The sequence below is a fragment of the Anomaloglossus baeobatrachus genome, chromosome 4 (genome assembly GCF_048569485.1).
Source record: "Anomaloglossus baeobatrachus isolate aAnoBae1 chromosome 4, aAnoBae1.hap1, whole genome shotgun sequence".
Classification (NCBI taxonomy): Eukaryota; Metazoa; Chordata; class Amphibia; order Anura; family Aromobatidae; genus Anomaloglossus; species Anomaloglossus baeobatrachus.
The window spans coordinates 527,159,921-527,175,591 of record NC_134356.1 but is presented as its reverse complement, the minus strand read 5'-3'; the positions used below and the strand labels follow the sequence as shown (position 1 = coordinate 527,175,591).

The following is a 15,671-nucleotide window of genomic DNA, read 5'->3' as shown; positions in this document are numbered from 1 at the left end:
GGCAGCCTATATAGATGTCATCATGAGAATACATGTCACCAATCTCAGGAGTTACCTTAGAGACTCCACTCACTTAATTAATATTCTAAAGGACATTAAGTGGAAAGATTCCTTTCTTTTTTTAACCCTTGACATTGCCTCACTTTATACAAACATTTCACATTCGCTGGGACTTGAGTGTTTTAGACAATTTCTTGAGATGGATGAAAGGCTACCATCATTACAAAAGAACTTCATCCTGGAAGGGATGAGGTTCATCTTGGAAAACAATTTCTTCACATTTCAGGAGACAATATACCATCAATGCTGTGGAGTGGCCATGGGTTCCAAAGTTTCACCTACCTTCGCTAATTTAGTTATGGGAGTATTTGAACTACTATATATTTATTCCTCTGAATAATTTAAACATGTGGTGGTATACAAGAGATACATAGATGATTTATTTATTATCTGGGACAACAACGAAAATAATCTCCCCATTTTTTTAGAGAGCATCTTCAAAAACCGTAATAATATTGCTAATGATACATCCATTAACATTGCTGAACTCCACAAGGAGCTCAGCAAATTTTATCTACATCCTGAATTTAAGATACTAAATTCAGACATTAATACGAAACTGACTCAGCTTGAACAGGAAACTATCTTTCGAAAGTCTAAAAAACTCCAATGGGACAGGTCTGATATGGTTCCTGGAAAAAACAAAAGATCTGAACCCAGTGAAGGAGTGAACATGCCTCCTGATCGTAGACCTAGATCGAGTAGTAAACATAGGAACTTTTATAACACAGTAGATTTCACAAAAAAAGTTCCAACTCTATATCTAGGAGGGATAGAACCACTTCTAATGACTATCCCAAAAAGACTCCTAACCCGGAGACACAAAGGGTTTCACCACCCCTGGTTCCCCCTAATGTCACTATCACTGATGAGGTCTTTTCTGTGACACTTAATTCCATGCCGCAGGTTGCTACCACTCCTATGGAAATGATTCCAACCACACATACCCTTATATCTCGGACACTCACAAGAACGTCTGCAGATTTTGAGGAAACCAAGAGACAATTATAGTCGCTTAGATTACAAATTGAAAGGATCCGCAAGAATAGAGACATCAACTCAGGATTTGAGGTGAATGATACCATCCCTATTAACAGCAATCTCCCTGATAATGACATTGCTGACCTCTTAGAGTTATCAGTACATGAGGAATATATACCCTTACCCGTATCCTCAGAGTCTGAGGAATGTGACACCATTCCTCCTCCTCTGGTTGAACCTTCTGGTGTTCTGAACAAAGGCATTGTTACCATTGGTAACACTCACGAAGGAAACTCATGTGTTCCTTTTTTACCGATGGCCAGGAACACACAGGTCCACATTACCAACTTTCTTACCCCCAGGGGAGAAAAGAGAAAAAGTACTACAGAGGAACTAGAGCAGGACATAGGGTCAAACAAAAAAGAGAAAAGACTTGCACACTGAGTTATGATACTTCAGGTATTTTCAACCTTTCCAGTTATGAACTATCCAAAAGTGAGGTCAGTGTCCTGAAAAAAGGTCTGTCCTTTTGCCGCGCCAACCCTGCCGATGACTTCGAGCGATATATAGATTTTCAAAGATTCATCAGAAAATTAACCCTCACCCGACACTTTCAAATCAACAAGGTTAATCCCACTAAGGATGCCATGCTGTCTGATGATTTTCTCCACACAGATCTGAAAGTAAAATCCAATTTTTATCCCCTACAAAGCATAGGGCATCACATTAAAACCTTCAATGAACTGGTATTAGAAGATTTTAAGAAGCTTCTAACCAATAGAAGTTGCCCTAGGATTAATTTGACTAGGGAAGAGAATTCAGCCCTGATAGCTTTGAAAGGTAACCCCAACCTGGTCATCAGAAGTGCTGACAAGGGTGGGGGTATTGTGTTACAGGACAAGAATGTCTATGTTCAGGAGGCTCTTAGGATGCTCTCCAACACTGTACACTATGAGGTCGTGGACATAAAAGCACATCACAATGCCATCCTGGACTATTACACCCTAATTCAAAATGCAGTAATGACAGGGGTCCTCAACAAGGATGAGAAAAAGTTCCTAGAAATTAAAAATCCCAGATTGGCTTTCTATTACCATCTGCCCAAAATTCACAAATGCTTATCCAATCCCCCTGGGAGACCCATCATCTCAGGGATTGGATCCCTGACTGAAAACCTGGCAGCCTATATAGATGTCATCATGAGAATGCATGTCACCAATCTCAGGAGTTACCTTAGAGACTCCACTCACTTAATTAATATTCTAAAGGACATTAAGTGGAAAGATTCCTTTCTTTTTTTAACCCTTGACATTGCCTCACTTTATACAAACATTTCACATTCGCTGGGACTTGAGTGTTTTAGACAATTTCTTGAGATGGATGAAAGGCTACCATCATTACAAAAGAACTTCATCCTGGAAGGGATGAGGTTCATCTTGGAAAACAATTTCTTCACATTTCAGGAGACCATATACCATCAATGCTGTGGAGTGGCCATGGGTTCCAAAGTTTCACCTACCTTCGCTAATTTAGTTATGGGAGTATTTGAACTACTATATATTTATTCCTCTGAATAATTTAAACATGTGGTGGTATACAAGAGATACATAGATGATTTATTTATTATCTGGGACAACAACGAAAATAATCTCCCCATTTTTTTAGAGAGCATAGACAAAAATAATTGGGGCCTAAAATTCTCTCCAACCACTGGTGAAGAGTCTATTTACTTTTTGGACCTCACCATCTCACATACTAATGAGACCATCCTCACAAAAACCTTTTTTAAACCTGTGGATAGTAATGGATACATAGACTTTACTAGCAGCCATTATGACAAGTGGCTGCTCAATATACCTAGGAACCAGTTTCAGAGAAATAGGAAAAATTGTACACTGGATAAAGATTTTAAAGATCAGGCTCTGGTACTGAAGGAAAGGTTCATGGATAAAAAATATCCACTGGCCACCATTAAGAAAGCTTATCAGGCCAACAGAAATCTCAAACAGATAGATTTGATTGACAAAAAGGGTAGTGACATCACTGAGTCACAAGGTATCCCTGGTAATAAATTTTCGTCTCATTTTCTCACCACTTTCAGCAGTGATGGAAATTTAATTAAAAGTATCCTAAAAAAACACTGGGCCATACTTCATAATGATCCGTATCTTAAAGAAATACTACCTATCCACCCTGGGGTTACATACTGTAGGGCTTCCAACTTAAAAAACCAACTAGCCCCTAGCAGGCTTAGAGATTCTGATAGTCCCACCACCAGCAATAAACCTTTAGGCTCTTACAAATGCTCCACCAGAAACTGTTTATGTTGTAAAAATATCCAACATGGAAGGGTGAATTTTGGTTTGGCCCCTGGGGGAATGGAATTCCTGATAAAAGGACATCTCACCTGTCAATCTGACTTTGTGATTTATCTTATTGAATGTGATTGTAGTAAGCGTTATGTGGGCAGAACCATCCAGGCTCTACACAATAGAGTTAACTCCCACAGACATAACATTAAGGTGGGTTTTATGCTACATGGTCTGTCTCGACATGTGACCCTACATCATGCTAGAAATATTAAATTAAGGTGTAACCCCCACATGTACCTAATAGGATCGAGGTCCTGAACAGGAAAGAAACGTACTGGATATATAAGCTCAATACCTTGAAACCTCAGGGCCTCAATGAGGTTACGGATTTATTTCATTAGATACTCATCCTAATTTGGTTTTTATCTGCTTTTTATTTGGTATTGCTATCGAAATATTGATAATTTATTATCAACTTCCCTACGTAGTTCTTACACATTATGTATAGAAATATATACATAATTCCCTGATAGATGTGCAATGTTGTTATACATGTTTTATATTATTCACATTGGGACTTTTATGGTATTTTTATAAGGTTTTATATATTTTTTATATGTTCCTTTTATTAATAGGTCTTTATTTTAATTATTTATTCATATGTTGTATTACCGTCAGCATTTCAAAATTTGTTTTTCCTCGTATTTGCCGTGGATACTAGGAATCATAAGTATTTTTATCTTTCCTTCTCCAATAGCCATATTTGTGATTTTTAAAATACACGTTGTTTCTTTTTCATGTTAGTTCCCAGAGTACGCTCTATCGGACCTTTGTTCCACTGGGTTTTCCTTCACATGCTATTTCAGAGTAGCGGTATAGTCCTCCTATCCTTTAGACGGACTGACTATTCATGTGGGTTCTCTCCCCGTGATTTTCCCTCACCTGTCCTTGCTGGCACAATCTAATGAGTATTGACCTTTAGGTTAGCTTTGATTTCTTCTACACTTATTTACTATTGAAAACACATGTATGTATATGTATATATATATATATATATATATACATATACAAAGTTTTTTCTATGTTTATTCTTTATTCCCCGGGCGAGATCTCATACTTTATTTCTCTATGCACTCCCCTTCATTCTCCAGTTTCATTATCTCCCATTTCCAGTGCTATCTGAGACACTTGTGTTATGCTGTAGCCTACGCATGCGCACCCACTTTTTTCCCACGGGTCTGAACTCAATTCACCTCTTCCCCTTCTGATACTTGCTTCCTGCGCAGCCGCTGATTGTTTTTTTCCCACGGTGTTGAACTGTATTGAACTTTCACTCCATATGAAAGTCAGGAGCGGTTTCTGTACTTTCATTGAGGGTTACACTATAGTTGAGGGTACCTCTATGCATGTACGTGTATGTATGTGTATATGCATATGCATATATGTATATAGGTATGTATATGTACATTTATTCAATTTCACTTATTTCTTATACAGTGGATGTGGTTTATAAAAACTGTTCTATATACACAGTTGTTTTTCTTGGAGTTCTCTAGTCTTGGTGCAAAATTCTTTTCCTCCATATGGTTACAGTAACTTGTGCATATCCTTTTTGGTGATGTCTTTTCTTCCTCCACACGTCCTGATCAACCACACTCCCCGTTGGGTGGACTGTCTTGCGCCTCCACAATTCTGATCCTGACTCACCTAAAGTTCTCCGCTTATAATTCTGGGTGAGTTCTGGGCTTTCCCCGGAGTTTATCACGTAAACAGGTTTTGTGTATATACATATGCGCGTACGGATTCAGTGGATTTTATTTTATTTCTCTGTCACACACAATTATATTATAAATATTTTTTAATTGTCACACAATTTATTATGTCCAGATTACACCGCTAATGTTTATATGAAACAAGAATTTATGTTTTGTTCCTTCATTATGTATTCACTTGTATTGCGTCATATATGGATCACGATGCACCCTTTCCCGCCCATTTTTTCTATTCGGGGCGGTACTCTGACGTCACTTTGCCTATTTAATGTACACATGTATCTACCACGGTAGATTTGATGTTGTCTTATTTCTGATGGTCCTGAGGAAGGGAACAGAGCTCCTGAAATGCGTGGACCTATGCAACAATAAAGCTACATTAATCTGATCCTCTGATTTGTGATCATTGGCGCGGCACTGAAAAGCCCGTCTTCTACTTCTCTCTGTTATCTCAGCAGCAAAAAAGGGTACTTATTCTGATCTGCCGTTTTAAAACGACAGGCAGAAATAAGTGAATAGCGCCCCCCAGCGTCAGAAAATCTCCGGGGTTTCAGCTACCGGGGGTAGCTGAGACCCTGGAGATCATAATTCAGGCCGGTTTTTCCGGTCCCCAGTCACGTGATCACCGGTATACACTGTATACCGTGATCACGTTACAGTAAATGACAGCGCCGGTAAAAGATGATTTATCTCCCATCTGGCATGATCAAACATGCCAGATGGAAGATAAATCTCCTCCCCGGTCCCCTCCAGTCCCCCGGTGTCGCCAAAGTGCCCCCCCCCCCCGACCCCCAACCCCCTCTCGAAAATCCAAGATGGCCGCACGCACAGCAGCGTACCGGTTGCATTTACCCTTTTCCTCTGATTTCTGTCGCATGTGCCATGACACGTGCGACAGAAAACTGCTCCCCAGGTCTTGCCAGGTCACCCCCTATTCCCCCCTGGTGTTCCCCGGTGTCCCCCGTACCTTTTACAGCCTTCATCCACCGCGATCCCTCCTCCTTCACAGTGCAAGCTGGTCACATGTGCAGAGCAGCTGACAGCCAGCTTCCTGTGTTCAGAGAGCTGCGCTGGCTGTTCGCACTCTGCTGCTGTGACCCGGGGAGGGGAGGTGCAGATTCTTGCACCCACTCTCCTGAAATAGAGGGTCTGCACTCCTAGAAAATGGGGGATACGTTCCCTAAACATGCCCCCAATATTCTAGAAGGTCCAGAATCGTCGTGAGACTTCCAAAATTGATTACTCCGGACTGGATTTTTTTTTTTTCTTTTCAATAAATTAGTGAAAGAGGGAATGTTTTGGGAAGTGTTTTTTTCAAATAAATTTGTTTTTTTTTTTTGTTGTCAATTTTTTTTTTTTTTACTGTCAATTAGTTTTGTCTGGTATCAGATAGATGCCATGACATCACTAACTGCTGGGCTTGGTGCCAGGTGACATTACACATCTGGCATCAACCCCATATATTACCCCGTTTGCCACTACACCAGGGCAATGGTATGAGTTGGGGTGAAGTGCCAGGATTGGCACATCTAATGGATGCGCCACTTCTGGGGCGGCTGCGGCCTGCTATTTTTAGGCTGGGAAGAGTCCAATAACCATGGCTCTTCCCACCCTGAGATTACCAGACCCCAGCTGTCAGCTTCACCTTGGCTGGTGATCTAATTTGGGGGGACCCCACGTTTGTTTGTTTTTTCAATTATTTATTTATAAAAAATTAAAAAAAACAGCTTGGGGAGCCCTCCAAATTGATCACTGTGACGCCCTGGGCAAGCCAGGGGTCACAGGTCATCACACCACCACACCCTACATCCCAGTTAGGAACACCAAAGCTAACCAAAAATCCTTGTTGCCTTCCTCCAGAGGCTGATGATTCACACCAGGGGGTGGGCCAGGCGGTTGGCTCCGCCCACCGAGGAGTTCACAGCTCTGGAGGCGGGAGAAACCAGGCAGTCCAGTGAGGGACATGAAGGAGTGAACAAGAGAGTAGCCCAGGCAGGGCTTGAGTAAACAGCTAAGAGGAGTTAAGGAAGTGAAAGTAGAAGGAAGTAAAGTGGTAAAGGAGGAAAGCAAGAGTGGTGACAGAAAGAAAGCCTGAAGTAGTCCAGCTGTGTGCAGGACAGGTCAGCAAGGTCAGCAACGGCGGTGACTGTCTGGAGGGGGACCGTTTGGAAGTTCCTGGAAGGACCGCGGACGGGTAGTGACCCGGCGGTCTGGAGCAGTGTACCGAAGGACAGTCAGCACCAGGGCAGGGGCCTCTCGGACCCCGGCAAGGCTAGGAGTCGCCATAATTTGCCAAATCCGTCAGTGAAGGGGACGTAGATCCCCCAACAACCAAGTCCCGATTGAAGGCAACAGCCCAACCAGAGTAGGAGAGACACCGCCACTGCCAAGGCACCAGTTTCTTAGGGCCAGCGCCTGTGGGCAAAGAGTAGAGCTCCTCCGGTCCAGCTTGAAGCCAGGGAGTGGGTTACCGGTGGGAACCCATCGCTACCAACACAGAAACAAAGGTGCAAGGAAAAGGGACATCACCGTCACCTACTGGGAGAGCAAGTGCAGCCGTCCGTGGGAACCGTCTTTCCAGCCGTGTGGTTTACCGTAAAACTGTGTCAACGTCTCAGGCTGAGTGAGTACCACAGTGCCGCAAGGCACAGCGCTGCCCCCGCGTCCCTGCGCCCACCAGGCCCTGCATCTCCCTCACCATCACCGGGCCCCGGGATCACTAACCCCTACCCACGGAGGGGCAACGCAACATCTCGCTGCTACACACCATCATCCCCGGGCCTATAGAGCAGCGGTGGTGAAATCACCACAACCGTGGGTGGTGTCACGGACAATAAACTATCCCCACACCCAACAACCCCCCTTTCACTCACGAGCGAGGAGTGCCGCTCGAGAACCCCCGGGATCCGGCACACGGCTCGAGCCACCACTGAGCAGCAGCCGCCGGACCCGAGCAGAAGGGGTGAGCGTAGTGTGCTGACACCCTCCTCCCCGCCCGCGACAATCACCAGCCAAGAGAAAGCTGTCAGCTGTGGTTTGCAGTCTACAGCTGTCTGCTTTACCCTAGCTGGCTATCAAAAATAGGGGGGACCCCATGTCATTTATTTTAATTATTTTTTTTTTTGGGCTAAATACAAGGCTAGGCACCCTTTAGTGCCACATGAAAGGCACTAAAGGGCGCCAGCTTAGAATATGCAGGGGGGTGGGACTTTATATATGTTTGACATCTATCCATTCATCCATTGTAGCATTTTAGGCTATGTGCCCACAATCAGGGTTTGCAGCGTTGTGGGCGCAGAGTGTTTTCCCTACATCCATAACGCTGCGTTGTGCAGTAGAAGCACAGTGGAAGGATTTTTAGAAATCCCATGCCCACTGTGCTTCTTTTCTCCGCAGCATAAACTGACCTATGGTGCAGCTTCCCGAGCCTCAGCATGTCAATTTATGCTGCGGAGACGAGACTGTTCTCTGCAGGTAGAATAGAGGTAAAGTCCACAGGAGCCTGAACCCAAATCGTGGGCATGGGCAGCTGCGTTCTCCCATGGACAACACTCACATCTCTGCAGGAAGGCTGACACTGTGTACTGGACGCCGTGTCGCTGGATCATGGCCACATAGCCTAACAGTGAGAAATTTGTTGCTACAGCAACATTTTTGTGAAGCACTTGTGGAATCAAAATGCTTACTATACTCCTGAATAAAATCCTTGAGGGATCTAATTTCCAAAATAGGGTCACTAGTGGGGGGTTTCTGATATATAGGTACCCAAGGGGCCCTGCTAATGTGACATGGTGCGTGCAATTTATTACAACTTTTCCAAAATTCAAATGGTGCTCCTTCCATTCCAAGCCCTCCTATTTATCCAAACAGAGGTTTTTGGCCACATGTGGGGTATCCCTGCGCTCACAAGAAATTGGATAACAACCTGTGGGGTCCACGTTTTGTTGTTGCCTCTTGAAAAAGTGAGAAATTTGATGCTAACTCAACATTTTTGTGAAAAAAATGAAAATTTTCAATATGGCAACTTAAGCTTATCAAATTCTGTGACGCACTCGTGGATTCAAAATGCTCACTATACACCTAGATAAAAGCCTTGAGGTGTCTTGTTTCCAGAATGGGGTCAGTGTGGGGGACCTCCACTGTTTAGGCATCTTAGGGGCTTTCCAAATGCAACATAGCGTCCACTAATTATTCCAGCCAATTGTTCAGACAAATGGCACTTTTTCCCTTCCGAGCCCTGCTGTGCACCCAAACAGTTGGTTTCCACCACACATAAGGTATTAGCATACTCAGGAGAAATTGCACAATACATTTTATGCTAATTTTTTTCCTTTTACTCTTGTTAAAAAAAAAAAGCTGTCTGGTTGAAGTAACAATTTTGTGGTAAAAATGTATTTTTTTTATTTTCACAGCTCAACATTATAAACTTCTGTGAAGCACCTGGGGATTCAGGGTACTCACCAAACATCTAGATAAATTCCTTGAGGGGTCTATTTTCCAGAATTGGGTCACTTGTGGGCGACCTCCACTATTTAGGCACCTCAGGGGTTCTCCTAATGCAACATGGCGTCCACTATTGATTCCAGCCAATTTTGCAGTCAAATGGCACTCCTTCTCTTCCGAGCCCTGCCGTGTGCCCAAACAGTTGATTTCCACCAAATACAAGATATCACCAAACTCAGGAGAAATTGCACAATAAATTTTATGCTAATTTTTTTCCTTTTGCTCTTGTTAAAAAAAAAGCTGTCTGGTTGAAGTAACAATTTTGTGGTAAAAATGTATTTTTTTTATTTTCACAGCTCAACATTAAAAAACTTCTGTGAAGCACCTGGGGGTTCAGGGTACTCACCAAACATCTAGATAAATTCCTTGAGGGGTCTATTTTCCAGAATTGGGTCACTTGTGGGGGACCACCACTATTTAGGCACCTCAGGGGTTCTCCTAATGCAACATGGCGTCCGCTATTGATTCCAGCCAATTTTGCAGTCAAATGGCACTCCTTCTCTTCCGAGCCCTGCCGTGTGCCCAAACAGTTGATTTCCACCAAATACAAGATATCACCAAACTCAGGAGAAATTGCACAATAAATTCTAAAAAATAAGTGGGTAACAAACATTGGGGTCAAATTTTTGGAATTACCTCCTGAAAAAGTGAGAAAATTGATGCTAAAGCAACATTTTTGAGAAAAAAGTGAAAATTGTCAATATGACAACGTAACGTTATCAAAATCTGTGAAGTACCTGTGGGTCCAAAATGCTCACTATACCCCTAGATAGAAGCCTTGAGAGGTCTAGTTTCCAAAATGGCATCACTTGTGAGGGGTTTCTGCTGTTTAGGTACCTTAGCGGACATGTAAATGCAACATGGTACCCGCAATCTATTTCAGTCAAATTTGCTTTCCAAAATTCAAATATTGCTCCTTCTGTTCCGAGCCCTCCCATTTGTCCAAACAAAGGTTTCTGACCACATATGGGGTATTGGCGCGTTCATAAGAAAGTGGGTAACAAGTTTTGGGGTCCATTTTGTTGTGTTATTTGTTCTAAAAGTGAATAAATTTGGACTGGAGCAACATTTTAGGTAAAATTTTATTTTTTGCTTTTTTTAATTCCACATTGCTTTAGTTCCTTTGAAGCACCTGAAGGGTTAATAAACTTCTTGGATGTGGTTTTGAGTACTTTGAGGGGTGCAGGTTTTAGAATGGTGTCACTTTTGGTTTTTTTCTTTCACCTAGGCCTCTCAAAGTCACTTAAAATGTGGTGTGGTCCCAAAAAAATGGTTTTGTGAATTTTGTTGAAAAAATGGGAAAAAATTGCTGATGAACTTTGAACCCTTCTAACTTCCTAACTCCAAAAGATTTTGTTTCAGAAATTACGCTGATGTAAAGTAGACATGTGGGAAATGTTATTTATTAACTATTTTGTGTGACATATCTCTCTGGGTTAAGGGCATAAAAATTAAAAATTTGAAAATTGCAAAATTTTCAAAATTTTCATCAAATTTCCGATTTGATGACAACTTTTTCAGATGTAGTGTGTAAGAAAAACAAACAAAAAAAACTGCCCTCCCTCGAAAATGTTCTCTTTATGGCTGGATGTATGTGGATGGAGAGCTGAACTGCTCATTGATTTCCATCACACTTGTTGCTCGAGTCGACCCCGTCAGAGCATCTGACCTGCTCAACTCGAGTATAAAGCACTCAAGCATTGTAGTGTTCGCTCATCATTACAACTCATATTTCTTATGATGTCTTTTTTCAGGACACTGTTTGGCAAGGAATGTGAAATCACCGCACACACGCACCTAAATGGACACAGAGTTGAAGAGAATGAAAATCATTGGATTATTGTTACTGGAAACCCAAGTGATGACATAAACTCAATGTTTGACAGACCTAAACCACCAAGCGAAGATGTGAATGGAGGCACGCATGTATGCTAAGCTCCAAGAGAACTACCATATTCTTCAGTGGCATGTGGCTGGTTACCTAGGTTCAACTTTATTTACAATAAAAAATAGTTATAAAAATGATTGAATCTTTGTTATTGACCCAACAAATTCCTGTACATTTTTGTAAGGAAATGTCCAGCCATCAGCCTGACAATTGAAGGACACATTCAAGGTTTTTAAAACCATACTGACCTCTTTTGAAAAGTAATAACATTTTGCATTGCACGTTGTGTATGAAACACAGAATATACTAATTGCTATTCAAAGGGGTTCTCTTGATAAAAGGGCAAAACTTCACAGTTGGTCGCACATGGCTAAGCCTTTGACCACGGGTAGCGTCCGTGTGGTCTCACGAAAAGACGTTTAAAAATCCAGTAGAAATGTGTCTTAGCTTCTAGAAAGCAAGATGGAGGGGAGGCTTATTCTTACTGTGCCAAGTAGATATTTAGGCGCCCATACACATTAGATCCTGTGTTCTCTATGACAGAGCTGTTTCCAAAATCCTTATCATCTGCATATCTCCAGGGAGAACAAATGGACCGGTCATTGGAAATCCATCAGGATGAAGGTCTCCACACACATTAAACTCTCAGCTTATCCCCTTGATATCACAGGCTTCGGCTTACTTTAGTCTACTGTGTATGCGGATCTTTAGTTTCAACCTAAAGCCAAACCTTTTGGGTGTTGTTTATCTTCCGAGGGATTCCTTAATCAGATCCCAACCTAGCTATATCAATATATCCAATAGGCAGAATTACAAAAAGTTCTCATCTTGGAAGAAAAGAAAACACCTCATATACTCATAGTAAAATACATAATTTAGCAGTAAAAACTTTGACAAACACACATTTTTGGTGCCTAAATATTACACTTGGATTGATACAATTTCAAATATATATAACTGCTGGGTTTTCTCTTACATAAAGTATAACGGTATGGTCACATAGGGCAGTTACAAAAATATGCAGATTCTGGCTGGATTTAAAACTCATGGACATGCCTAGGCCCTGTTAAAAATATCCTTAATGGCCTCCATTTGACATACAGTGTGTCCACCCATATCCTGTCCACCGCCATTAACTTGAGAACGGCGGCAGCTATAGGCATAGAAGTGGTGTCTAGGTATAGTAAAGTAGCCATGTGCTACGCAATGAAACCACCTATAGTGCCACCTGGTGGAAAACAACGGAGTTAGCATTTTTATCTCGAAAACAGAATGAGAAAGAGAAAAAAGTGAATGGAAAAATTGTAGGGGATCATCAATTCAATATGAATCGACACCTTGCATACAGAAATGCTGTGATATAAAACCCATGACCCCCCAAAACATTGAATGCTGGTCACGCATATTTAACTTTGATGCTCAAAGTGGCCACCGTCAGCTGCAATGCACATCTGGACTCTGAACAGCATCCTGTATCTTGCTGCACGTTGTGCAATATGGTAGGTGACACGTTTGCGCAAGCATCTGTAATACGTCGTCGTAGGTCCTGCAAAGTTGGTGGAGGGGTCGCATAAACCTGCTGTTTAATGTGACCTCGCAGAAAGAAGTCCAATGTCAGGTAAGCATGGAGGCCACTCCTTGCAGCCACCATACCCAATGACTTGTAGGAAGGTCTCCATGAGGTATTGCTTCACGTCCGCAGCCTTGTGAGTTTTACACATTCTAATCATAGCATTTCTGTATGCAAGGTGTCGATTCGTATTGCATTGATGATGCCTTACAACTTTGTAATTCACTTTTTTTCCTCTATCTCGTTTTGTTTTCGAGATAAAAATGCTAACTCCATTGTTTTCTACCAGGTGGCGCTATAGGTGGTTTCATTGCGTAGCGCATGGATACTTTACTATACCTAGACACCACTTCTATGCCTATAGCTGCCGCCGTTCTCAAGTTAATGGCGGTGGACAGTATATGGGTGGACACACTGTATACACAAGGAAAGGCTCCCTAAATATTGTGTAACTCAAGCATTGAGATGTTTTTTACTGAACAGTGCACAAATTAGACAACACTATCCTACCCAACAATGTACTAGGCTGATGGCATCATAAGGACACTCTTTTGGCCTCTGCTGAGTCAGTGAAAACTTATGGAAAAATTTAACATCTCTCTTAAGGCCCTGTCACACACAGATAAATCTGCGGCAGATCTGTGGTAGATCTGTGGTAGATCTGTGGTTGCAGTGAAATTGTGGACAATCAGTGCCAGGTTTGTGGCTGGGTACAAATGGAACAATATGTCCATGATTTCACTTAACCACAGATCTGCCAAAGATTTATGTGTGTGACGGGGCCTTTAGGCTACAGGCTCAAAACAACTACCTTGGACAAATTTGGCACAAGCCACCCCATGTGGCAGAATCCAAAGAAACCCTGAACCCTTTAACCTCTATATATGAATCTGGAATTACAAACGGGGTCCAATGGATTGCTACCTACGGACGTATCACTGTCTAGAGGTGCAAAACCAAGGCAGATAAGAATAGTCAGAGGCGCAGGTCAAAATCAAAAAGGCAGCAAGGTTCAAAATCGTCAGGAAGGAAAAACCTCAAATAAAAAGCTGAGGTCAAACAGCAAAACACCAACTCTAAACAGAAAACAAACATCGAGCAATCCAGGGGAAGCACAAGCTTGAAGCTTAAGTAAGGTGTGGTGCCTCCTAACAGGCTAAAGCTAGGAGCTGACAACTTCAGCTGGACAACACACACACCCACTCTGTCAGACTGGAAAGCAACACAAGTCCTAGTCATTATAACCTTAGTGAATGGGCAGAGTGAACATCGCCCAGACTTTCTGGTTCTGATATCTCCTCTATCGCCAGCACCAACAACAGAGTTAATACGGCGGCACCTGACGACAAGTAGACGTTCTGGTGGAGATGTGACAGACATGTTTCCAGCATACTCTGTAAGTGCAGGTCATTAATGTAAACTGTATAGACAGCCACAGACTAGGTTTGCATGGATAGTCCTGTATACAGACTTACGCTTACAATATTAAATATTGGTATTTAAATCATGGTTTTGAGTCTCATGTACAGTACAGACCAAAAGTTTGAACACACCTTCTCATCTCTAGAACAACTGTTAAGAGGAAACTTTGTGCAGCAGGCCTTCATGGTAAAATAGCTGCTAGGAAACCACTGCTAAGGACAGGCAACAAGCAGAAGAGACTTGTTTGGGCTAAAGAACACGAGGAATGGACATTAGACCAGTGGAAATCTGAGCTTTGGTCTGATGAGTCCAAATTTGAGATCTTTGGATCCAACCACCGTGTGTTTGTAGAAAAGGTGAACGGATGGACTCTACATACCTGGTTCCCACCGTGAAGCATGGAGGAGGAGGTGTGACGGTGTGGGGGTGCTTTGCTGGTAACACTGTTGGGGATTTATTCAAAATTGAAGGCATACTAAACCAGTATGGCTACCACAGTATCTTGCAGCGGCGTGCTATTCCATTCGGTTTGCGTTTAGTTGGACCAGCATTTATTTTTCAACAGGACAATGACCCCAAACACAGCTCCAGGCTGTGTAAGAGTTATTTGACTAAGAAGGAGAGTGATGGGGTGCTACGCCAGATGACCTGATCTCCACAGTCACCAGATCTGAACCCAATCGAGATGGTTTTGGGTATGCTGGACCGCAGAGTGAAGGCAAAAGGGCCAACAAGTGCTAAGCATCTCTGGGAACTCCTTCAAGACTGTCGGAAAACCATTTCCGGTGACTACCTCTTGAAGCTCATCAAGAGAATGCCAAGAATGTGCAATGTAGTAATCAAAGCAAAAGGTGGCTACTTTGAAGAACCTAGAATAGAAGACATATTTTCAGTTGTTTCACACTTTTTTAAGTATTTCATTCCACATGTGTTAATTCATAGTTGTCATCCCTTCAATGTGAATCAACAATTTTCAGAGTCCTGAAAATAAAGAAAACTCTTTCAACGAGAAGGTGTGTCCAAACTTTTGGTCTGTACTGTATGTATGACCCATCTGTAGTGGAGTAAAGTATGTTTCTTTGTGTTCACCAAATGTATTATTTTAGTGACTCAATCAACACAATTTGTCATTCGATATAAAGAAGCCAATTTACAGACTCACA

General features: G+C 42.2%; 1 protein-coding gene across 2 annotated transcripts in view; it reads left to right on the top strand.

The window, feature by feature from the left end:
- The window catches only part of CFAP161 (cilia and flagella associated protein 161), a 63,991-nt gene extending 52,338 nt beyond the window's left edge, over positions 1 to 11,653 (top strand). For both annotated transcript variants that reach the window (XM_075342802.1, XM_075342803.1), the window contains exon 7: positions 11,383 to 11,653. In XM_075342802.1, coding sequence (XP_075198917.1) covers positions 11,383 to 11,563 — 181 coding nt within the window. In that variant the 3' untranslated portion in view covers positions 11,564 to 11,653. The remainder of the gene's footprint in view (positions 1 to 11,382) is intronic.
- Positions 11,654 to 15,671: the final 4,018 nt, after the last annotated feature.